This window comes from Penicillium solitum, assembly GCF_028829755.1.
Source record: "Penicillium solitum strain IBT 25940 chromosome Unknown utg000003l_segment0_segment0, whole genome shotgun sequence".
Taxonomy (NCBI): Eukaryota; Fungi; Ascomycota; class Eurotiomycetes; order Eurotiales; family Aspergillaceae; genus Penicillium; species Penicillium solitum.
In genome coordinates this window covers 1,536,715-1,558,444 of record NW_027072123.1, presented here as the reverse complement: position 1 = coordinate 1,558,444, position 21,730 = coordinate 1,536,715, and the positions used below count along the sequence as shown (strand labels likewise).

The following is a 21,730-nucleotide window of genomic DNA, read 5'->3' as shown; positions in this document are numbered from 1 at the left end:
TTTATCTTCCCCCCGTTCTAGCCAGTGGTATTATGCTGTACAGCTAGTTTCCCTTTCACCCGTTCTAGACAGTGGTATCAGATCCAACTAGTTTAGAGATATCAATATCAAGATAAAAATCATATATAAAGGACACCCTGAGCATGCCAATTCAATTGTTTATCATTCATCTCTTCTGAATCATCTACATTCGCCCTCTGATTTGGTCTTCACTTCAAGATGCGATTCTTCGAACTTCAGGTTGTCGCTTTGGCTCATCTTGTCATCTCGGTGAACGGTCTTGCTGTTGCAGAGCGCGAGAGCAGCTCACTCATGGCTCGCGTACCCCGGTTGCTTCTCCTGTGGCATCTATTTCGCCTTCGCCTTCACCTTCCCCTACTGGAGATACCCAGGAGGCACCGGAATGCACCGGATACATAAGTTACTCACCGAGTGAATGGCAGGCCCGGTTAGGGCATCAACTCGATGATAACCTACCGGAGGGAACCTGTCTCGCTGAATACCCTGGTAGCGGTAAGGGTACCGATATTGTAAGTTTTCCGAAAAGGCCTTTTATTACTTCTATCTACGACTAATGTAGATGATATATAGCATGTCAAGCACGGCTGCATTCTGGTCAACGAATCCAAGCACTGCGAGAACTGGGATCCAACCTCGAGTAAGAAGTCGCATTCTTTTGTCATCTTTTATCGAGAAGCTAAGCTAACCCAGATCTAGACGTCCCGGATGATATTGATAATCAGTGGCACAATGATAACGGTGCTCACATCAGCAGCGTTTTCATATACGCCATGTTTGACGGTGATGATACCCATAACACCACTGTGGTTCCTGGTTGCATGCTCTACACAAGCTGGCCTAGCGCCTGGTCTGATCTGGACTTCACCGCCGATAACTGTCTCACGGATCGCACGGGAGACTTTAGGCAGTGCTGCAGCGACTCCACGACTACTACTGAGACCGTCTTGAACCCATATTCCTGATGGGGCAGCGGGTTGATATGTGGATGGGTCCTCCGGGATTGTGGTCTAGTTGGAATTCATTCAATTTCGCCACTCTTTTAGTTATGTATTTATGTGCCGAACGTCCTTATTGTGATCATTGTTAGGTTTATACATGACTTTCTTTGATAGCTGATACAGTCGTATTTTATTTCTTTCTTGCTCCATCTTTAGACATACACAATAGATATCATCGGAAGTGCATTCATTAGATCGCAATTGAAGAATTCAATAACTACCAGAATGAAACATCCGTCATCACCCAGCCATGTAGTACTTAGAGTACACATAAAGTGAAACATACCCCACAACGTGGTTACCTGCATATGCAATACGCACGTTAAAAAGCACCGCAAAAGACCCTTGAAATAGACAAAAGTACAAGCTCCAGTCTCATACATCATCATACTCATCTTCCTCACAGAGAAAACTTACACAACGTGTAGTAAAAACCCTACTCCTCCACAAGACCCTCCACCGTAGCCTTAACACCAAACAAACCGACCTCCGGACATCCAATGCCCATATCACGGTAAACACAGATATTATCGGTAGTAGTCTCGTACAGCGCAAAGTTGACGCGACGAGCGATATGTGCCAGAGATAAGTATATCTCCGCATAGGCAAGGCTAGATGAAGTCAGTATATGAAATCCTGCGTGATACATAGCAACACTCACTTCATTCCCAGACATTGTCTGCTTCCCTTGGTAAACGAGACAATATAACGACTCAGATACTCTCCCTTATCTGCAGCGCGGATCCAACGCTCCGGGTCGAATTTCTCTGGCTCGGGGAAGAGCGTGGGGTCCATGTGGACGAAGTAGTTCGACTGACTGACCGGAGTCTGCGATGTAACACATATCAGAAACTTCCTCTAGGAAAGGGGGGACCGAACCGGAATGCTACAGCCAGTAAGCCATAATAATTTACTTACCCCTGCAGGGATAGCCCAGTCCTTGTAGAGCATGGGTTCGGTCGGTGAAACACGAGCCAGTCGGGCTGTCATGCCGTGGCTGAGACGCAGACCTTCATTGACAACACCCGTCTAATTCAATGAACAACAAAATCAGCAATCCACAATAGAAGTAAGAAATGACCTAGAAACAATAACCCACCAAGTATGGCAATTTCTCCAAATCCACCCACGAAGCCTTGGACAAGGGTGTCGCCAACACAGTCTTCAACTCCGCGCGCAGTTTCGCCATAATCTCCTTGTTGTGGATGAGATAAAACATCGCAACAGTAATAGACCTAGCCGTAGTCTCCGTACCAGCACCAAGCAACAACGCAGACTCATCCTCCAACCGATCAAGCGTCGTCTCATTCTCAGGCAACTCCAAACTCGTCAACGCATCAAATATAGTCGACCTCGCCTCGGAATCAACCTTCTGCAGACCTTGTTTCTGTAAAGTATCATCTGCCTGCTGTCTAAGCCTAGCCTTCAAATCAAACAAATCCGCCATCTGCGGCTGCAGCCAGCGTAGTAGGTTAGGCGGCGCGCTCCTAAAAACGGAAATAAGGAACGGGAAGAACCGGTTAATGTGGAACATAACCATCAGCCCATTTACCGCGTCGACGAGGTCATTGCTCCGCGACCCCTTCTCGCCGTCCAGGTAGCCATAGCTCCAGCCGTAACAGTAATCGGTAATGACATCTGCAGTCAGCGCAGCGAAGTCTAGTTGCAGGTGTAGCACGTCGTTGGTTTGGTGGGCTTGCTCGAAGCGCGCGATTAGCTTGTCGACTTTGTCGTGGATGGACGGGCCAAGGTCTACCACCGAGCGCTTGGAGAAGTAGTTACTCAACAGGCCGCGACGAAAGCGGTGGTGGTCGTGGGTTATTGTTCCTACGAGGGAGTTTGGCGCGCCGAAGGCGATGGCATATTTAGGGTCTTTTGAGCGTTTGCGCGAGGCGCCGGCGTGGATTTCGTCATAGTAGCTTGAGTCTTTGATGTGTATTTCTCGTGGATTGATGCGCACGATTGGGCCTAGTTTATTAGTCACTTTTGCATTTCTGTGTGTTTTTGCTGGCTTGGATAGTTGATGTTGATCTTGTATCTATATAACTTACCATATTTTTTGTGCATGCGCTCAATTTCCCAGATGTACATGCCGCTCTTGACCACATCGTAATAGAACTCGTAGAGAAAGGTCACAGCAGCGAGTTTTGGACCGGGGAAGCTGGACAACGGGTGGAAATACAAATGGTACACAGTGCGCAAGACCAGCAGTCCCAACGGCAACGCCAACGCAGACACGTATAGTGTCAGAGAATCCATTATAGACAAACCTGCTTTCTGATAGCCAGGAAGAGTAGCGGTGGGCGGCCATGTTTTATATAGGAGGGGCCAGGACAAGGATTCAGAATTTAAAACGAAAAAAAAAAAACAGAGCCGACCCCACGAGGTTCGTAGTGCATAGATAGTGCATAATACAAAGTTAATGTACAAATCAACTCTTTCCTGATTCAACACGCTTATTTAGACAATACAACCATATTTGGATAATATGACGCCCGGGGGCCCGCTAGGGTACTATATGTAGCTATCATTCGTCGAGTACTATCCGAATTCGCCCACCGTGCAGATGCAGACGCATCTAACGCTAGGGTCGGGTCGAACACAATCCAGCTTGTCTATGAGCCTGGGAACAATGGGCCCCCCTGGTTTGAAAGTATGTGATATGTAGATGACGAGGTACAGCTGCACGGCCGATAACTGGGCTGATATACCCACCTCCGTGCGAGCCGGCCGCTGGAACGACCCAATGAATCCCGGTGTTTCGGTGTTGGGTTTCATAGCCTGGTTTTACCTGCAGCCCAACGAGAGGACAAAGCAAATAAAACCAAGAAAAATGTAGTGAATTGAACCAAAAAAAAGAAAGACAAAGTGGACTATCTGGTAATCGAAACCAGGACCTCCCGCACGCTCGCAATAATGCGAAGCGGGCGCACTACCAACTGTGCTAACAGCCCAGTTGAGTATCGCTCAAGACCCTAGTACGATTTGTGGAGGCAGTGTCCAGGTGGCCTTTTTTAACGTGCTAGTGGTCTTAGCCGAATGAGCTTAGCCCAGACAGGGATAGGTGTATTGGGATTCGCTTAGCATGTGTTAGGGAAATATGCTGTTGACCATAGATTGCAGATATATATGGATACATATGGATATAGATGGGAATATCAGACATTTAGATTGAGAGATACAATACAAAGGTATAGGTTGCGCTATCATCATGCAGCCGAATGGACTACCAGTGCATTCCTGTAAGAAACAAAGGTCCACAATTTACACCTATAGAAACATGCGTGAAGTAGTCGGGAAAAAAAGTAAAAGAAAATAGGAAATAGAGAAACAGAGGAAAGGCGACTGGAAAGGCATTGGACAGAAAAAGAAAATTCCGCGGTACTCCGTTTTATATCCACATATCTAGACAGCCAACATCTTCTTGATCTCGGCAATTGCGCGACCTGGGTTAAGACCCTTGGGGCAAGTCCGTGTGCAGTTGAGAATGGTGTGGCAACGGTACACGCTCATGCTGTTGTCGAGAGCGGCCTTGCGCTCAGCGGTCTTCTCGTCACGGGAATCGGCCAACCAACGGAAGGACTGGAGCAGGATGGCGGGTCCGAGGTACTCCTCACTGTTCCACCAGTAGGATGGGCAGGAGGTTGAGCAGCAGGCGCAGAGAATACATTCGTAGAGACCGTCGAGCTTCTTGCGATCCTCGGGGGATTGACGGAATTCAAGACCCTGGCAATTGTTAGTTTTTGTAGGTGATGTTGGTCATGTAAGAGAACTCACGTCTTCGGTGGGAGTGTCGCGCTGGAGATATGGCTTGATGGACTTGTATTGCTTGTAGAAGTGGGTCATATCAGGGACAAGATCCTTGACGACGTAGGTGTGAGGCAAAGGGTAGATGCGAGACTCGGACTTGGTATCGGTGGGAATGCGGCCTATACGGATAAAGAATTAGCTTTCATTCGGGAGCTGTCGGATGCTTCGAGATTGCGCGTGTGCGGGTCCGGGTACATACACAAGCAGGCGAGAGTGTTAACACCGTCGATGTTCATGGCGCAAGAACCGCAAATACCCTCACGGCAAGATCTGCGGAAAGTGAGGGTAGGGTCGAGTTCGTTCTTTATCCGGATGAGCGCATCGAGCATCATAGGTCCGGTCTTGTTCAGGTCGAGGTCGTAGGACTGCATCTGGGGCTTCTCGCTGGGCTGGTCCGGGTTCCAACGGTAGACCTTGAAAGTCTTCATCTTGGGCTGCTCGGAGGGAGTAGGCTCGACGGTCGCGTAGGTGCGAGCGAAGGCAGGGCGGAACATCGGCCGCGATGCCGCGAACAATCGCGAAGTGGTACGGAGGGAGGCCATGGCGGGTGATCGGAAATGTGAGAAAAACACCGAGGTGGAAAGGAAAGAGAGGATGGAGAGTGTGGAGAGAAAGAGGTCGAGACCAGAAAGACAAAATAAGAGGGGAGAGTTTTCAAAATGTGAAGGTAGCGACGACGAAGTCGAGTTTCACAAACCAACAAAGATCCTCAGCAACGAAATGAAGTCCAAGGAGTCTCTTCGCTAGTAACCTCGGGTTTGACGGGTCGGGTGTGTAGATGCTGACATCAGCGGGTCTCAACCAATCAGATCCAAGGTGTTTACAAGCCTCGGGCGGACACGGCGTCAAAGGAGATTCAGGGAATTGTCTACTGCCGATACTACACTCCGACATGATCATATATAGGTCTTGAATACGGGTCAATTGGAAATCTCAATGGGATGTGATTGATAAAATATATCAATCTTCTCATCTTATCTACTCCAAGCCTCCATTGATCAGTGATTTCCCCAGTCAAAACCCACAAAATCGGGTGCCTCAGGCTATAAGGCCACTCCCGGGTTAGTTACCGAGACGGCATAACGGCTACTCCGGTCGACTCACATGTCATCCATTGAAAACTGCTACATTGTCACATTACCACTTCAATATATTCAACCATTACAGTCAACCACTAACTATCGAACTAATCGCGATTAACATAGTTCTGATGCCATTCATAGTCCCGATTTTCCGTCAAAAATGCCCGAATAGCCTCACGCGGCGGCACGGGTTGACGGCCCAGCACCTCCGCCATGAGCGGATCAATCGTGCACGTCTCCCCCTTTGAAATACTCTCGTACCACGACAACAGCGCCTGGAAGAACCCTTCCGACTTCCCACCCTCGTCATCGGCCGCTTTCAACCGCACAAACTCATCCGGCGAGACAAGCTTGAACTGAACGTCTCGGCCGGTCGTCTCGTTGATCAGATCCACGATCTCAGAGAATGTGATAGTCTGCTGCGCAGTGAGCAACACGATCTCTCGGTCGTGCTCACCCTGAATCATCAATCGCGCATTCGCCTCGCCTAGCTCCGACCGCAGTGTAAAGGCAATCGGCCCGTCGGAGGGGAGGTAGACGGTTGATGTGTTTGGATACCAGCCCATGAAAACCGGGAAGGCGTCTGTGTATAAACCCTCACGGATGGATGTGAAGTTGATATCGGCCCTGGCTAGTGTCAGTAAGGCTAGATGGATTATCACGGTCGGGGCTTGGCTTACTGTTTCATCATCTCCTCTGTCATCAGATGGCCTTGTTGGACAGCCGCCTTGGAGTCGGCAGTGTACCCACCGAATGCGAGAGATGTATACCATACCTGCGGCTTTGATGTTAGCTGGGTTGGGCTTGTGGGGAGTTTGATGACTTGCGTGTTTCACGTTCATCTTCTTCGCTGCAATTACAAAATTTTCATGTTGCTTGCGCCGCTTCTCGATGTCGAAGGTGTTGGTACTAACGAAGAAGAGGTTCTCCACGTCTTCGAATGCGGTTTCTAATGTCTCGGGGTTGTCATAGCTCGCTACTCGGAATGCGATCCCTCGGTCTTCGAATTGTTTGCGATTCTCCTCTCTCGAGGACGCTGCAGCATACTCTGATGCCGGGACATTCGCAGCAAGGTAGGATAGGACTCCTGCGCCGAGGCCGCCAGTCGCTCCTGTAATGAGGTATTTGAGGGTCATTCTGAATAATCGTAGAGATCAGACGGTTTTGGCCAAGGATCAGCGGGGAAGATCAATGTTGTAAGTGGAGTTGATAGTTTATTCTCTAGAGCATCAAGTGTACTTGTTCTTTTATACATCAAATGTTCATCGTATGACAAATTCAGTGATCGTCAACAGCTTCGCATTATAAACATCTCGACTATTTATGAGGTTGGTAAGCACCGAAATCGATTATTCAACAGCGTGAACTACACCCTAAAGAGGTTGGGTCATGCATCTTGGCAGATTACAACGTTGCACTTGGGGCCAACTCCTGGGGCCAGGAATTGTAGTCATGACGTGGCCTCGTGTTTTGTTCAACCGAAGGGCCGCCACCCGTTTTATATTCAGATGTGAAGCTAACCTGACAACATCATGAGATACAAAACTTAGCTTCGGAACTGTGGGATCATTCGGGAATTATCTTTCTTAATTGTGGATCTATTTGAAATACATAGAGAGGGCAGGCAAAGACCGACAAAGCTTCATCCTTCCGCATTCTTCCTTCTAACCAATTATACATTCACATATGGAGTACTCCGTCCATACAGTGACCTCCACAATTACTGAAACCATGACAGTACGGAGTATAAGCGCCAAATTACAATACCACTCGGACAAGAAAAGAAACCCCATTATATGTCTCACTAAACAAACTAAGCGCGGCACTATTCAACGCCGGCGCCCAAAAGGAAATTACCAACGCCACCTATTTACCGAAACCAAGCCGCCCGAAAACCCCCTTTAGTTTATCACGTCTTTTCTTTACTTTTTGCACAACACCAGCACCGGAGATTGTTTCACCATAGGGGGTTTTTGGCGGCTTGTCACGCTGCGCATAGCAACTTCGCGGATTGGAGAGACCGGGATCCACGAGCTCGTCGCTTAATCCGACAAACTCCCCGAACCTGCAGCGCATGCTTTCAATATCGATTGGGTCTCTCAGCCACATCCTCCCCTCGTAATTGTACGTGAGCCATGGCTCCACAGCTGTAGGATACCGTCTAGTTTCTGTGGTTTGGGGGAGGATTTGGTGAAAAAACACGATTAGACTGTCTAGTTTCGTCGAGTATAGATCGTAGTACTGTCTGAGAGTTTTTGGGAAGTGGATGTGGCTTTCTCCATAGCAAGACAGTAGTTCAGGTATGGGTGTATCGAGGCCTACCTTGAGACGCTGGCGTGGTGTATCAGGTAAAAGTGCTTGGTTGGTGGGATCGTCTCTTGAAGCCATGGTACCGTCAACAAGATAGATATTGATAACTTGAAGTGACCCCAGATGAGCATAGATGAGATAGATGGTGATATGGGTAATTGTCGAGATAGATCACTCTATTTATATGGTTTTAGACACTGCTGTTCCAACTGATATTGTCTCTATCGCATTGCCATTATTGAAACGACCCAAAAACAGCGCTTAGCTGTTGGACAGCGGCGAGCGAGTCATCGTGAGTTCTCAAACATCAAGATATCGATGTCTCTTTTCAACTAAGGAAAACCCGAGCTTTATCTATAACGCTTCAATTATTGGTTTCATGTATAACGCTCTAATGTCACGCCGACAAAGGACTGGGTGATCAGCTTGTTCATATGACCTATCTGCCACTATATGTTGATATATAAAGGGTTTCACAAAAGAAACGAAAAGACATAGTCAATGCCATATATGGAGGGCGCGTAGGATACCTTAAGAAAGACCTTTGACATGATATAAGTAGTCAAATATATATATCGATCTATTGAAATAAACAAAGAGAAAAACACCTCTAACTCTCCCTAGACCCGGGCTTGCCAACCCCAACACCACTGTCATGCGCACGATTAATAGTAACCTCATTCGTAACCCGAATCCCAGGACTCCTCGCACCCCTATCCACATCCCCACTGTGATCACTCGCCCTCGACGCACCTCTAATATCCCCCGAAACCGATATCTCAGAAGGCATCATCTCATAATCATCCTTCCCAATCTTCGACCAATTAATGAGACGCTTGCTATCCCGATTGCTGGATACCGCACCACTTCCAACAGTCTTCGAATGACCGAGACTGGGCATTTTTGTCGAGCGCGAGCGCGTGTGGCTGGACGTGTACTCCGTCAAGTGCGCGAACAAGTTTCCGAAGACGGGTTTCAGCGCCGGTACGGAGAGCGCGACTAGAGTTGCCGCGATCTCGGCGTTCTCGACACACATCATCGGATTGTAGGCCCAGCTGCCGTCGGGGTCCCATTGGCCCCGTGCTACGAGCCAGACGCGGACGGCGGAGATTATGATTACGCTGTGTGGTATTAGCTTCGTGCGACTTGTTTGACAAGCTGGGAGGTGGGGATTACTCACAGAATACCGGGGAACATCACGATGGATAGCTTGATCTTCTTTTCTAAAGAAACGTGCAGTCCCTTGATGAGTGCCGCTGGGATGGCGAACATCAACATGTCACAGGCGAGCGATAGGCCCGAGTTGACCGAGTACACGAGTCCCCATGTGAGACAGTTGTATGTCTTTGGCTCGACTTGCCACGCGTAGGGCCAGAGTCCTGTGACCGGTCTGCAGTGGAAGATCAGGAGGAAGATCTGAGGTAGGTAGGCGGCGAAAAGGAGCGGGACGGCGATGATGATGCTCATGTGTAGTTTTGTTGAGCGGGCTGTGAGTCGGAAGTAGAAGGCGAGACCGGACAGACGACATAGGAATAGAGCTGTTGTGTAAATAATGTGAGCGACGAAGTCTAGGACTTCGGTTTCGCGGACTGTGGGTAGTGATAGCACATATTGGATGTATTCGATGTGGCGACCGCTTCCCAGGTTGATTAGGATGATTGAGAGGATAACGAAGGAAATATAGAGCATCTGCGATTGGGAGTTATTGTTAGTTTTTGTGGTTATATATTTTTTTGTAACTATTCATAGCCCATTCTATGTGTATAACCATGCATATATAGTGCAGTGTAGATCTGGGGCGAAAAGTGGAGGATCATACCAATGTCATAACGGCCAATGCATCATCTAAACCAATCTTCTTCACAATGCATGCTCGAGCATATAAACGTATAATCATCAACAGGCCGGTGAAGCATATCATGAAAATGATTCCCGCAATGGCGGAGCTATCGCGGGACTCTGCTAGGTATTCGAGCGTGACCCCACTGGGGATTCTCCCTGCAGCGTTTGCCGCAAGGATATCATCGGGGATGGCCATTGCAATTTCAAATGGGTGACATGATAAACAGGAAAGATGTAGTAAAGGTATAGATCGAGAGGGGTTTACCCATCATGTCCGGAATGTCTGATATATTACCCAAACACCCGAAGGCAAATGATATGATATTTCTTTGTTCTCTTAATTCTCTTAATTCTCTCAAAGGAAAGTGGGCGCGGCGGGGTCTTTTTTTTTTTTTTTTTCAATAATTCCAAGGTACCCCTACCCTCATTGACCAACCAAAGTGCCGTACCAAACATTGGAGTCTTGGAAACCATGAATTTGATCACATTTCGAAGTTTATGGGGAAGTTTGATCAAAGGGAATTCATTGTTGATCATATTTTGAGAACTACATATGTATATATAACCCAGTACAATATATATTGGTAGATAGATGTCATATATCACCTGTCAGAATATAGAGATGTGAATTAGAACTAAATGAAGAGCCCTAAGGCTGAACTAATGCGATCTACTTTTTCCACGTGGGCGAAAAACTCGACTAGCACGCAAGTTAGCGCTAGGAGGCTTACTTTTCCATAGTATTCTGCACGTTCTGGACGTTCTAGATATTCGCGATATTCCGAGACTTCATAGGCCTGGTCACCATCCATGTTACATTTTCTATCAATCAATATCCACCGCGCAATGGCCGAGCTAAGCCGAGCTGCTCATACGATCTTTGGCACCAAAAGGACACATCGTGCAAGACAGCCAATCAAAGTACCCTAAAAGTGGATTGGAATCGATCGAGCGGAGCGCGACTCGGTTCCGATGGTCTTCGATGGGGCCGGCAGATTTTTTGGATCTAGTTACTTGCAGTTTTAGGCAGGTCGTCTCGGTTCTATAGCCGACTTCCAAGATTTTTCTGGAATATAGATGAATTAATCTGCAAGGTACTTAGATTATAGATTAAAAAATAAAAAATGTTATTTCGTCATTTTGAATATTTTGAATATTTTTAACATTTTTTTCACATTTTTTGCTGAACAAACGCCACTAATTCCAATGGTTTGGCGGATATAGTGGATGGAATGAGATTTAGAGCGAATAAAATAGCTATTCTCAAGCAGTTGTAATTAAAAAAAAAAGGCAGCCTAAAGGAAGTGAGAAATATTCGTGAAAAATGTCTGAAAATGTCTTGGGAATGCGGCGGGGGCGGATTTATCGGTATTAGTCATGTACCAAAGTTATCTTCTGGGAAGTATAACACCGCGAACTCCCCCAAAATATTGGCATTCTGCCACATGGTTTTTCGGGGCTTTTTAATCTAATTCCCATCATGGCACCTTTAATCCAAACATTAGTGAGCGGTCTCGCCTTGCTGAGCTCTGTTGTTGCTCAGGAGTCCGACTGTTTGATCGACTCCCAGATCCTTACTGATCCCTACCTCTATGACTTCCCTCGCCTGGGTGGCGATGGTGCTGCCCAGTTCCCTATGCGCACCTGTCACGGCTTCAAGCTGGAGGAGGCTACCATTGATCAGATCCAGGCCGAGCTGACAATCGGTACTTTCACCGCCGTCCAATTGCTGGACTGCTACATGGACCGTGTTTACCAGACCCAGCCTTACTTGAAGTATGTTATGTTGAAATCACTGGCATAGAATTGTGGACTAACAGCCTTATTAGTGCTATTTTGCAAGTGAACCCGGATGCTTACACCATTGCCAAGTTGCTCGATACTGAACGTGCCGAAGGCAAGGTCCGTGGTCCTCTCCACGGTATCCCTTTCATTGTCAAGGACAACATCGCAACAAAGGACCGTTTGGAGACCACTGCCGGCAGCTGGGCTCTTCTCGGCAACGTCGTGCCCCGTGATTCTCACGTCGTCAACGGCATGCGCAAGGCCGGTGCTCTGCTTCTCGGCAAGGCCGCTCTGAGCGAGTGGGCCGACATGCGCTCTAATAACTACTCCGAAGGCTTCAGTGGCCGTGGCGGCCAGTGCCGCAGTGCTTACAACTTCACCGTGAACCCCGGTGGCAGCAGCACTGGCTCTGGTGTCGCCGTCGGCGCCAACCTGGTCCCCATTGCTCTGGGAACCGAGACCGATGGCTCCGTCATTAACCCCGCCCAGCGCAACTCCATTGTTGGCATCAAGCCCACTGTTGGTCTGACCTCCCGTGCCGGTGTCATCCCAGAGTCAACCCACCAGGACACCGTCGGAACCTTCGGTAAGACCGTCCGTGATGCCGTCTACGCCCTCGATGCTATCTACGGAATTGACCCCCGCGACAACTACACCTCTGCCCAGGAGGGTCTCACCCCCGTTGGTGGATACACCCAGTTCCTGTCCAACCAGACTGCTCTTAAGGGCGCAGTCTTCGGTATCCCCTGGGATTCATTCTGGGCCCTCGGCGACGCCGACCAGATCGCACAACTCCTCGAGCTGGTCGAGCTGATCGAGTCCGCTGGTGCCACTGTTATCAACGGCACTGAGCTGCCCCACTACAAGGAGATTGTCTCCCCCGACGGCTGGAACTGGGACTATGGTACCACCCGCGGCTACTCCAACGAGTCCTCATACTCCTACATCAAGGTCGACTTCTACAACAACCTGCGCACCTACCTGTCCGAGGTCGAGAACACCAACGTCCGCTCCGTCGAGGACCTCGTCCAGTACAACATCGATAACTACGGCTCCGAGGGTGGTCTGCCCGGTATCCACCCTGCCTTCGGTTCCGGCCAGGACGGTCTCATCGCTTCCCTCGAGAGCAAGGGTGTCATGGACGAGACCTACTTCCAGGCTTTGGAGTTCTGTCAGCGCACTACTCGCGAGGAGGGTATCGATGCTGCTCTGAAGCACGGCAATGTTACTCTCGACGGTCTTCTTGTGCCCCCCGATGTCGCTCAGAGCGTTGAGATCGCCGCTCAGGCTGGATACCCTGTCATCACTCTGCCTGCTGGCGTCAGCGATGTCTCGGGCATGCCCTTTGGCCTTGCTCTGGTGAACACCGCTTTCTCTGAGGCCACCTTGATCAAGTACGCCAGTGCTATCGAGGACCTGAAGAAGAACCAAGGCGCCAAGTGGGACCGTCCACTTCCTAAGTGGCGTGGCTACCTGGAGCGTCCTCTGCCCGTCGCTTTCTAGAAGCTGTTGGGTTAGAGTGAATGCTGTTTGGAGATGGTTATAGCTGATCATTTGTGCTTTTTGTTATATACCACACATCATTACATAGACTACACATGTTTAATGAATAGAAATTTAGAATTCATTCGGAAATTTTCATCACCTTTCTTTTTTTCCTCCTATGGCCTCTAGATGAAACGCGCCAACCACTAGTAGTAATATCTATGTACCTAATGTTTCTCCACCGAATCCCCGAAATTATTTCAATCAAAATAACTTCGAGTGGATCTGATAGCTCTGGTGGGTAATATTAGGCTCATGGGCAGGTTCCGGATCTTCACATCTTTACGGAGTACAATAATTTAGACTACGACTATCATTGCTGCAATAATAGTGTGCTTAAAGATCGACAGAGGAAAATCCCTATGTTCGCCAAGACGGACAAATTCCCCCCAAACCCCTCCCTCCCACTTGACCACCATGCCTAACATAGGAGAAATCAAAAATACCGAACACAAATCATGGATCTTGCAAAAAAAGGAGAGAAACTCAGAACAAACCTCGGAGACCATTCTCATCCGAGTAAAGAGTCCGGCCATAAAGCTGACAAGCTTACTCCATGCAGTGACCGATGTGGGGAACATCCCCCAAGTGAAACATCTTCATGCACCGGACCCAATTCTTCAATGCTGGTCTGATTTACGACTAGGATTACTCAACTTTAACTCCTGAGTTTCCATCGCATATTGCATTTGCGCCACAGGATACTCTTGTATACGGATATCCAAATATATCCACTATCCAACTGCCCTCCTTATTGGTGTACTATCATGTCCCATAACACGGGTCTACAATTCTTCCGCATCCCTCTCATCTCCTCTGTACCCCTGCATAGCATGGCCATATATTTCTCCGCCAAATTGTGGATTATGCACAACATTAATACATTCCCAGACTTGGTCCCACGTGTATGCCCAGCCCCAGGCGCCTAGGGCTTCGGTCGCCATTCGCCGGAACAACATCGGCTTACCATAACGGAGATTACCCGGGTGGAGAGACATGATTCTCAAACATGCTTGTGTCTTAGCCCGGATTAGCTCGGAGAGCTATCTACATTGGACTGCTTGTTGATCCTATATAAGATCACGTCCATCGCGCCCGAAATGTCTCCCTCAGCTCTTCATCCCAACCATTCCATTCTTTTAAACCGGTAGAAACTACCAACTCTCAACATGAAGATCACTGCTATCTTTGCAGCACTCGCTGTGCGAGCTGCCGCCGTCGGTGTCACCGGCGCCGCAGAGGGTTTCGCCAAGGGCGTCACTGGTGGTGGCTCTGCCACCCCTGTCTACCCCAGCACCACAGCCGAGCTGGTCTCGTACCTGGGTGACTCTTCCCCACGCGTCATCATTCTCTCCAAGACTTTCGACTTCACCGGCACCGAGGGAACTACCACCGCCACTGGCTGCGCTCCTTGGGGTACTGCCTCTGCTTGTCAGGTTGCCATCAACCAGAACAACTGGTGCCAGAACTACGAGCCGGATGCTCCCTCCGCCTCTGTCAAATAGTACGCACCTCCAGACCCCCCAAACGATTTCTTTCAATCAATCCCCAGAAGTCCATACTAACTGACCGCTCAGCGACAACGCCGGTACCCTCGGCATAACCGTCAAGTCCAACAAGTCCATCGTTGGCTCCGGCAGCGCCGGTGTCATCAAGGGCAAGGGTCTCCGTATCGTCAGCGGCGCAAACAACGTTATCATCCAGTAAGTGAAATCCCTCAGATAGCATTACCTGCTGCAAAAATGGCTATACAAAAATAGCCCAAATCAAAACCGATAACTAACCCATCCACCCAGGAACGTCGCCATCACCGACATCAACCCCAAGTACGTCTGGGGCGGTGACGCCATCACCATCAACAACGCCGACATGGTCTGGATCGACCACGTCACCACCGCCCGCATCTCTCGCCAGCACATCGTGCTCGGCACCGAGGCCTCCAAGCGCGTCACTATCTCCAACAGCTTCATCAACGGTGCCAGCGACTACTCCGCCACCTGCAACGGATACCACTACTGGGGTGTCTACCTTGATGGATCCAGCGATCTCGTTACCATGAAGGGTAACTACATCTACCACACCAGTGGACGTGCTCCCAAGGTTCAGGGTAACACCCTTCTGCACGCTGTAAGTCAAACAAACACCCGACAAACAGTCATCTTTAATTTTGAGATGACAAACCTTCTCGGGATTACCCCAAATCCTCTTTTTGGTAAATATAAATATAACTAACACATACACTAGGTCAACAACTACTGGTTCGAGAACTCCGGCCACGCCTTCGAGATCGGCGCTGGCGGTTACGTCCTCGCTGAGGGTAACGTGTTCCAGAACATTGTTGCTTCTGTTGAGACTCCTATCGCTGGACAGTTGTTCTCCTCACCTGATAGCAACACCAACGCTGTCTGCAGCTCTAACCTCGGCCGTGCTTGCCAGCTCAATGGATACGGATCTTCCGGAAACCTCGGTGGCCGCGCTGATACTGGATTCTTGGCCAACTTTGCTGGAAAGAACATTGCTTCTGCTGCCGCTTACACTTCCGTTGTTGCCAGTGTTAATGCTAACGCTGGTCAGGGTAAGCTTTGAAGTGGAGTTGAGTGTGATATACTCCTGGGGAGGGAAGTTGTGAGGTGACCAGTGGGGTTGGGAGAGGTAGTCGGGGATTGTCTGTGTATAATTTAATCAATTAGATCTTTATGTGATCTACTAGCATTAATAGGAAATCATTTGATTTATTGAAAAGAGTAACAAGACTAGAACTAGTTCGAGTTGGCGAGATGGACAACTTGTGCTCAAGTCATAGGGCTAATGATAGTGATACGTGTATGCAGTGATCTGCCAGAGGCAGCTGAGGATGCAGTTCAACTACTTGATGATGAAAAGACCAGGACCGGCCACAGTTTCATTCGCCACACCGAATGCATTTGCGAACGGTCCCTCGGATGTGGTCACCGCAGCGATGGTCAACCCGTTCATTTGATGTGCCTCATAGGGGAATAAAGCCTTTGCAGTAATTGTGTGGTTCTCCTTCGCGATGATGTGGAGAGGCTCCACGATCGGCTGATTCTGCTGATTGATGTAGGTGAGCCACAGCGTGTCTCGATCAATCTTGTCTCGATCCTCGACGGAAAAGGAAACCTTGATGCCCCTGGTCTCTGCGGTCGGGGGTATGGTGACATTGAGAGGTGCGAAGGTTTTAAGTGGGATGGAGTCAATGTTGGGGCAAGTTCCAGGCACGATGAAGCTCTGAATGGCAGTGAAGGCAAAGTTGAGATCACTGGTCGTCAAGAAGGGCAGTTCACTAGGGACCTTGCCCTGCATAACGCGGAACCATCCCTGCTGCTCTCCCTCCTGGCCGATAATTGAAGCAATCTCGCGTGTCAGCACAAAATCACCACCGAGAGCAAATCTCTCCACGACGTCCTGTAGAGTACCCAGAACCACATCTGTGAAGGTGGTGGCGAGAACAAGGGCAGAATCAAAGTCCTGGACGGGGAAGGAATATTGGCAAGGCTCAATTGGGTCAATGCCAACATGGGCCAAGGCGTTGTTGGCGTCCAGGGCATGGAGTTCCTCTTGCTACATCCAATTAGTAAATATCATCGAGTGGCACGGGAGCATCATGTCATACAGCCAGAATCACCTGCAAGCCGTTCAAAACAAAATCATAATCCTCTTCATCAGTGAAGCGATAGCCCGAGACCTTGTCGGTGATGTTTGTGATCAGTTGATGGAAAAAGGCAATTTCAAAGAGTTCGTTGAAGGCGATGAGCTTGAGGTTGACGATTCCCCCTTCGCTGATACCAGGGGGAGGAGGACCGTTTGGCAGAGTTCCATGGGAATTCAGTTCAATCGTCTCCAGTTCACTGGGGCTTGGATTAGGCATTCCATCCGGAAGAGGGTGAGTCGACACATTCGAAAACGGAGCGGCAAAGGCCAAGTAGGCCACGCCCAGAAGGATGGCAATGTGGAAACGCATATTCGTGTTAAGAAGAGTATTTGGAATGAGAGACGCTGGTATCAATGTATGATAACAGAGTGGATTATGTATGAAAGAGTGGAAGATGAAGTTATGAAGTTGCGAAGTTGGGGGAAGTCGAGGGAAGCTGAGGCAAGTGGCAACGACAAAAAAGGAAGGGGCTCATGGGTTTGTATACTTCCATTTCCTATTTGAACCTTTGTCCTTCTACACACTCGAATGGAATGAATCTCTACTCTTCCATTCTCCCTTTCCATGCGGGTCTACAAATAATTCTTTGGATGTCACTCATGAGAACTGGTTTTTCTCTTCCTATTCACAGCTAGTGCTGGCTCTTGATCAAAACAAGCCCATTCAAAATGAAGGTTAACGTATAACATGCTTTTGGTAAGTAAACACCTTTCATCGCGAGGGACATGAAAGAGCCACATTCAACATATGAGGACCAAAGCTGACTAGAAAGCATAGCTCAACATCATCATATTGTTGCTCTTTTAATTCGAGACTCGGTTAATCAGCATGAGAAAAACAATTTCAGACCTATCGCGCTGCGTGACACGTGCATTCGACGAATCCTAAGGACGGGTCTCGAAAGGCAGGATTCCTTTCCTGCAAGATGGTCTCCCATGTGGCGTCCGGACGGGCATGGGCTTACTGTCCCTTCTGGAATCTATACACTGTGACATTCACACACGTGGCTGCCTCGACCGTTATCTCATGTCTCCTTTGATTGGAGAGGACCATACAGAGACATACCCATGGGGAAAAGATAATACTCATGGACCAGGGGAGACTTAAGATAGCCAGTGTCGTCGCCCGTCCCCCCAAGCCGGTTTACGAACTTCTTCCAATGAACATAGCATTACATCTTCATTTGCCTTTCTATAGTCCAACTTTTCGACGGAAAGCCGTCTGGGATGATTCGGATTTTCTTTGCTATTCTTTTATCATGGTCAAACCTTTCTACGACATGAACGTCGTACGGAATGAGGTTCGACCTTCGTTGAATATCCTTGCCTTGCTTGTTATGGCCGCAACCTTTCGGCGGATTGCCGTCTGGGAGGACAGTCCAGGACTTTCTTGCCTTTGCTTCCCACTACTTGATCCCGTTCCATCGCACTATGTACGGTGTGGCCCTTTCGTCGGATCACCGTCTGGGATTTTTCCTTTTTCTTTCTTTTGCCTTTGCTTTCGCACTATGTACACCGACCGAGGACGGCCGGCATTTCGAGGTGTAGGCAGATCATCTTCCCCCAAGCTTTCAGTGCTCACAACTGGTAGCATGTCAACCACTCCGCAATTTTATTAAAATAATGCCAGGAGGCAGCATGAACAATACCATCGAAGGGTTGGATGAGCATTGCGGTATATCTCGGCCTGGTGAAGCATATTACAACCGGACCGAACTGGAACGATGTTGGACTGGCTGGATTTGGACTATTGGACGTGGTACATATGTACTTACTTTCCATCACAACAAAGTGACATCCAAAACGGCTCTATAGAAAGGTCCTCATTATAACGTCTTTAATAATATTCTACCAATTTCAAATAGACCCTAGTATAACACAATGTAGTAGGAGCGCTGAACGGTAGACAGCAGTACGATGTACACCCTCCTCGTCTGTAGAAACCATGGAACAACCAATAGAAGCATTATCAAATTAATTCATCAGTAACAAGCAAATATATTATTGTCTGACGACAATCGGCACCAAAGTATGCCTATGGCTATCTTTTCATAACGACACACAATCAAGCATGTTCCCTATACTCAGTTGACTCTTTCTCCGTGATTTGAATCTCCTTCTCAACCTGTTGGAGATCGACATGCGCCACCTGGGCATCATCACCATCGAAGATCTTAGCCAGCTCCTCGAGAGTGGGACCCCGGGTCTCAACGTAGAAGAAGTAGACGAAGCAGAGCTCGATGAAGATCCAAACCGTATAGATGAGAGACAGGTTCCAGTGGTGAGGAAGGTTCTCCCACGCAATTGGGTTGGTATAACTAGTATGGTCAGTTTTATCCAAAAGGGCCGGTACATATATTTTTCTAAAAGAACTTACTTTCCGAGAACCAGAGATGCCTGTACCGTCAAGTTCATAATCATGACACCCTTGGCGCGCAGGCGGTAGGGCAAGATCTCAAGCGCGTAGGCGACGAGAAGCCCCGACCAGGCAATGGCGTAGAATACAGAGAAGAGCCAGACAAAGACGACTTGTGGGTAGCCGGTAGTCTTGACATCCTGGGTTCTTTCAAAGACGGAGGAAACGACAGTCCAGGCGAGGAACATGAGAACCATGCCTGAGAGGAGAAAGTTAGTGACTCAGCAAAATTACCGCGGAGAATGCTGGCACGTACCAACTGTGGAAACCAGGAAAAGTGGTCGTCGTCCGACTCGGTCAACGAAGAACGCACTCGAAACACTGACAACCAGACTGAGTAGGGTTTGTCCACCATTGAGCTATGGAATGTCAGCGAGGGTCATTTGACAGACGAGAAGGGGAAAACGAACAGGAATCTTCTTGGTTTGTTCAGTGATACCCATGCTGTTGTAGATCAAATTGGTGTAGTTACTGAACAAGGCATTGCCACTGTATTGGGAAATGATTCCCAGAGAAATCAAAAGTGCCAAACGGTAACGGTTACCCTTAGTCTTCATGAAGTCCAAGTAGCTGCTGTTCTTCTGGAACCTCATCTCCAAGCTGATAGTCTCTTTAATCTCACGATACTCGAATTGAACGGTGGCGTTGTTCTTATCTCCATTTCCATGGTAGTAGGCAAGTGTGTCCAATGCTTCCTCATACCGCTCCTTGGAGACGAGCCAACGGGGAGATTCCGGGACCCCTAAGAATGATCAGCCACCTTGCATTCAATCGAGTGAAAGAAGGAAAGTGAAACTTACACCAGATGAAGACGATCTGAATGACAGCGGGGAAGATTTGGAGAATGGTCAAACTACGCCATGACCAATCGTTGGGGATATACATCGTTCCCCATGCAATCCATGCAACAACTAAACCCAGTCAGCATACAACCTCCAAAGACTGGTCCGAAGGATACGTACCTAGTGCACCCAAATTCCACAAACAGTTGTAAATAGTGGTGACCTTTCCGCGGTGTTGGGGGTGGCAGATCTCAGTGAGTAGGACTGGGGATGCCATCTGGGCAAGACTGTTGCCGAAACCGAGGAGCAATCGACCGGCAACATACACTAAATAAGATTAGTAAATTTAATGATCCCAGTGTATAGAATGGTGAAGCTTACTTCCATAGTTTGTGCAGAATGCACCGAGCAAGCCACCAAGAATCATCAAGACACACCCAATCATGATGGGAACCTTGCGGCCCCATCGATCAGCGATGAAGGGGCTATTCGAGTCAGCGCGGTTCCATTGTGTTTAGTGCAGGAGAACTTACACAAAGGGGAAACTGGCAAGACTACCAATCTGGTAAATTGCATTCATCAATCCCAGCTTGGCGCCACTGGGTGCGTCGAAATACGCCTGCCATGTATCCAAATTCTGGGAGGTGTTAAGCATCATTCTGCACGATGTGGCGTCAGCTCTGTACATATCCAATCGCATAGCTATGATGCTTACCCATCGTATCCAGTAGTAGCAGAAGCAACACAAAGCACAGCAGCCCAGAAATAGAGCTTGCGCAGACCAGGCTCTTGCCACCAGTTAACCTTCTCCAACTCAGGCTTTGCGGCTTGAGTCGCGTCCAAATCGGACTGCAGAGTTGAAGCTCCGACAGCAATGCCCATGTTGTCTGTATAGTCTGCTCAGACGAACGCTGTGTAGGAAGGATATAGATAGAAAGTTGAGATGCCTGCCGAGCCTGTAACACAACAAAGCAGAGTAATGTGGAGATAGGGGGGCACCCCCAGAGATTTTAAGCAATTCAGATTTGCCATCATAGGATAATAAGCTGTGAGATTAACCGGTGAATGAGAGCTGATGTCTTGGCTGATTTGCTCGAGTCGGCAGCTCTCCCCAGTTTTCGCGATCTAAACACGTATTGGGAAAAATGGAAACAAAGAAATCCGAGTATTCCCAAGACACTAGGACAGATTTCGTGCAGTGCAGGGACTAGAAATGCCTAATCATGAGCAGACTAGCCGGATTGGTGGAACATCAAACTAGCCTTGCCGTATCGGGGACGTAAGTAGGGCAAAAACATGTCTCCGGGTTTTAGGGCCACGGGGTATCAGGCCCAGGCTAAACCCATGGCTTCTAAACTTTGATGCAGAGATGTAATTGGCGCTGTCAAATGGGCTATAACAGCCGAGTCACATGGTCACAATTAGCCTGGCGTATTTGGGTACATAGCTATGTGCCGCGGGTTTAGGTAC

At 48.6% G+C, this 21,730-nt stretch overlaps 11 protein-coding genes across 11 annotated transcripts; 3 read left to right on the top strand and 8 right to left on the bottom strand.

Moving 5' to 3' along the window:
- Window positions 1-219: 219 nt before the first annotated feature.
- N7455_004483 (uncharacterized protein) lies at window positions 220-983 on the top strand (the record flags this gene model as incomplete). The annotated part of the gene is made up of 4 exons (XM_065604814.1): window positions 220-321; window positions 393-530; window positions 592-658; window positions 718-983. The coding sequence occupies 4 exons, from the start codon at window positions 220-222 to the stop codon at window positions 981-983; spliced, it is 573 nt and encodes a 190-aa protein (XP_065461714.1).
- Window positions 984-1,455: 472 nt separating this feature from the next.
- Window positions 1,456-3,278, bottom strand: N7455_004482 (cytochrome P450; the record flags this gene model as incomplete). The annotated part of the gene is made up of 5 exons (XM_040956823.2): window positions 1,456-1,630; window positions 1,681-1,847; window positions 1,938-2,048; window positions 2,119-2,987; window positions 3,071-3,278. 5 exons carry the CDS (start codon window positions 3,276-3,278, stop codon window positions 1,456-1,458), a joined length of 1,530 nt encoding a protein of 509 aa, XP_040812786.2.
- A 1,146-nt stretch (window positions 3,279-4,424) lies between these two features.
- On the bottom strand, window positions 4,425-5,371 carry sdh2 (succinate dehydrogenase iron-sulfur protein subunit SDH2; the record flags this gene model as incomplete). The annotated part of the gene is made up of 3 exons (XM_040956834.1): window positions 4,425-4,745; window positions 4,797-4,948; window positions 5,029-5,371. 3 exons carry the CDS (start codon window positions 5,369-5,371, stop codon window positions 4,425-4,427), a joined length of 816 nt encoding a protein of 271 aa, XP_040812738.1.
- Window positions 5,372-6,015: 644 nt separating this feature from the next.
- On the bottom strand, window positions 6,016-7,047 carry N7455_004480 (uncharacterized protein; the record flags this gene model as incomplete). Its single annotated transcript, XM_065604813.1, has 3 exons — window positions 6,016-6,538; window positions 6,592-6,686; window positions 6,739-7,047. 3 exons carry the CDS (start codon window positions 7,045-7,047, stop codon window positions 6,016-6,018), a joined length of 927 nt encoding a protein of 308 aa, XP_065461713.1.
- A 730-nt stretch (window positions 7,048-7,777) lies between these two features.
- N7455_004479 (uncharacterized protein) lies at window positions 7,778-8,299 on the bottom strand (the record flags this gene model as incomplete). Its single annotated transcript, XM_040956812.2, has 1 exon — window positions 7,778-8,299. One exon carries the CDS (start codon window positions 8,297-8,299, stop codon window positions 7,778-7,780), a length of 522 nt encoding a protein of 173 aa, XP_040812782.2.
- A 532-nt stretch (window positions 8,300-8,831) lies between these two features.
- On the bottom strand, window positions 8,832-10,259 carry N7455_004478 (uncharacterized protein; the record flags this gene model as incomplete). Its single annotated transcript, XM_040956777.2, has 3 exons — window positions 8,832-9,342; window positions 9,402-9,910; window positions 10,041-10,259. The coding sequence occupies 3 exons, from the start codon at window positions 10,257-10,259 to the stop codon at window positions 8,832-8,834; spliced, it is 1,239 nt and encodes a 412-aa protein (XP_040812698.2).
- Window positions 10,260-11,543: 1,284 nt separating this feature from the next.
- On the top strand, window positions 11,544-13,351 carry N7455_004477 (amidase family protein; the record flags this gene model as incomplete). Its single annotated transcript, XM_040956762.2, has 2 exons — window positions 11,544-11,839; window positions 11,893-13,351. The coding sequence occupies 2 exons, from the start codon at window positions 11,544-11,546 to the stop codon at window positions 13,349-13,351; spliced, it is 1,755 nt and encodes a 584-aa protein (XP_040812836.1).
- An 827-nt stretch (window positions 13,352-14,178) lies between these two features.
- Window positions 14,179-14,391, bottom strand: N7455_004476 (uncharacterized protein; the record flags this gene model as incomplete). Its single annotated transcript, XM_065604812.1, has 1 exon — window positions 14,179-14,391. One exon carries the CDS (start codon window positions 14,389-14,391, stop codon window positions 14,179-14,181), a length of 213 nt encoding a protein of 70 aa, XP_065461712.1.
- A 171-nt stretch (window positions 14,392-14,562) lies between these two features.
- On the top strand, window positions 14,563-15,979 carry N7455_004475 (polysaccharide lyase family 1 protein; the record flags this gene model as incomplete). The annotated part of the gene is made up of 4 exons (XM_040956841.2): window positions 14,563-14,897; window positions 14,971-15,096; window positions 15,190-15,520; window positions 15,638-15,979. 4 exons carry the CDS (start codon window positions 14,563-14,565, stop codon window positions 15,977-15,979), a joined length of 1,134 nt encoding a protein of 377 aa, XP_040812749.1.
- Window positions 15,980-16,258: 279 nt separating this feature from the next.
- N7455_004474 (putative sexual development protein (LsdA)) lies at window positions 16,259-17,372 on the bottom strand (the record flags this gene model as incomplete). Its single annotated transcript, XM_040956870.2, has 2 exons — window positions 16,259-16,972; window positions 17,025-17,372. The coding sequence occupies 2 exons, from the start codon at window positions 17,370-17,372 to the stop codon at window positions 16,259-16,261; spliced, it is 1,062 nt and encodes a 353-aa protein (XP_040812853.2).
- Window positions 17,373-19,127: 1,755 nt separating this feature from the next.
- On the bottom strand, window positions 19,128-21,142 carry N7455_004473 (putative MFS hexose transporter; the record flags this gene model as incomplete). Its single annotated transcript, XM_040956858.2, has 9 exons — window positions 19,128-19,380; window positions 19,440-19,677; window positions 19,735-19,837; window positions 19,889-20,220; window positions 20,279-20,389; window positions 20,441-20,587; window positions 20,642-20,745; window positions 20,794-20,919; window positions 20,976-21,142. The coding sequence occupies 9 exons, from the start codon at window positions 21,140-21,142 to the stop codon at window positions 19,128-19,130; spliced, it is 1,581 nt and encodes a 526-aa protein (XP_040812815.1).
- Between the last annotated feature and the right edge of the window lie 588 nt (window positions 21,143-21,730).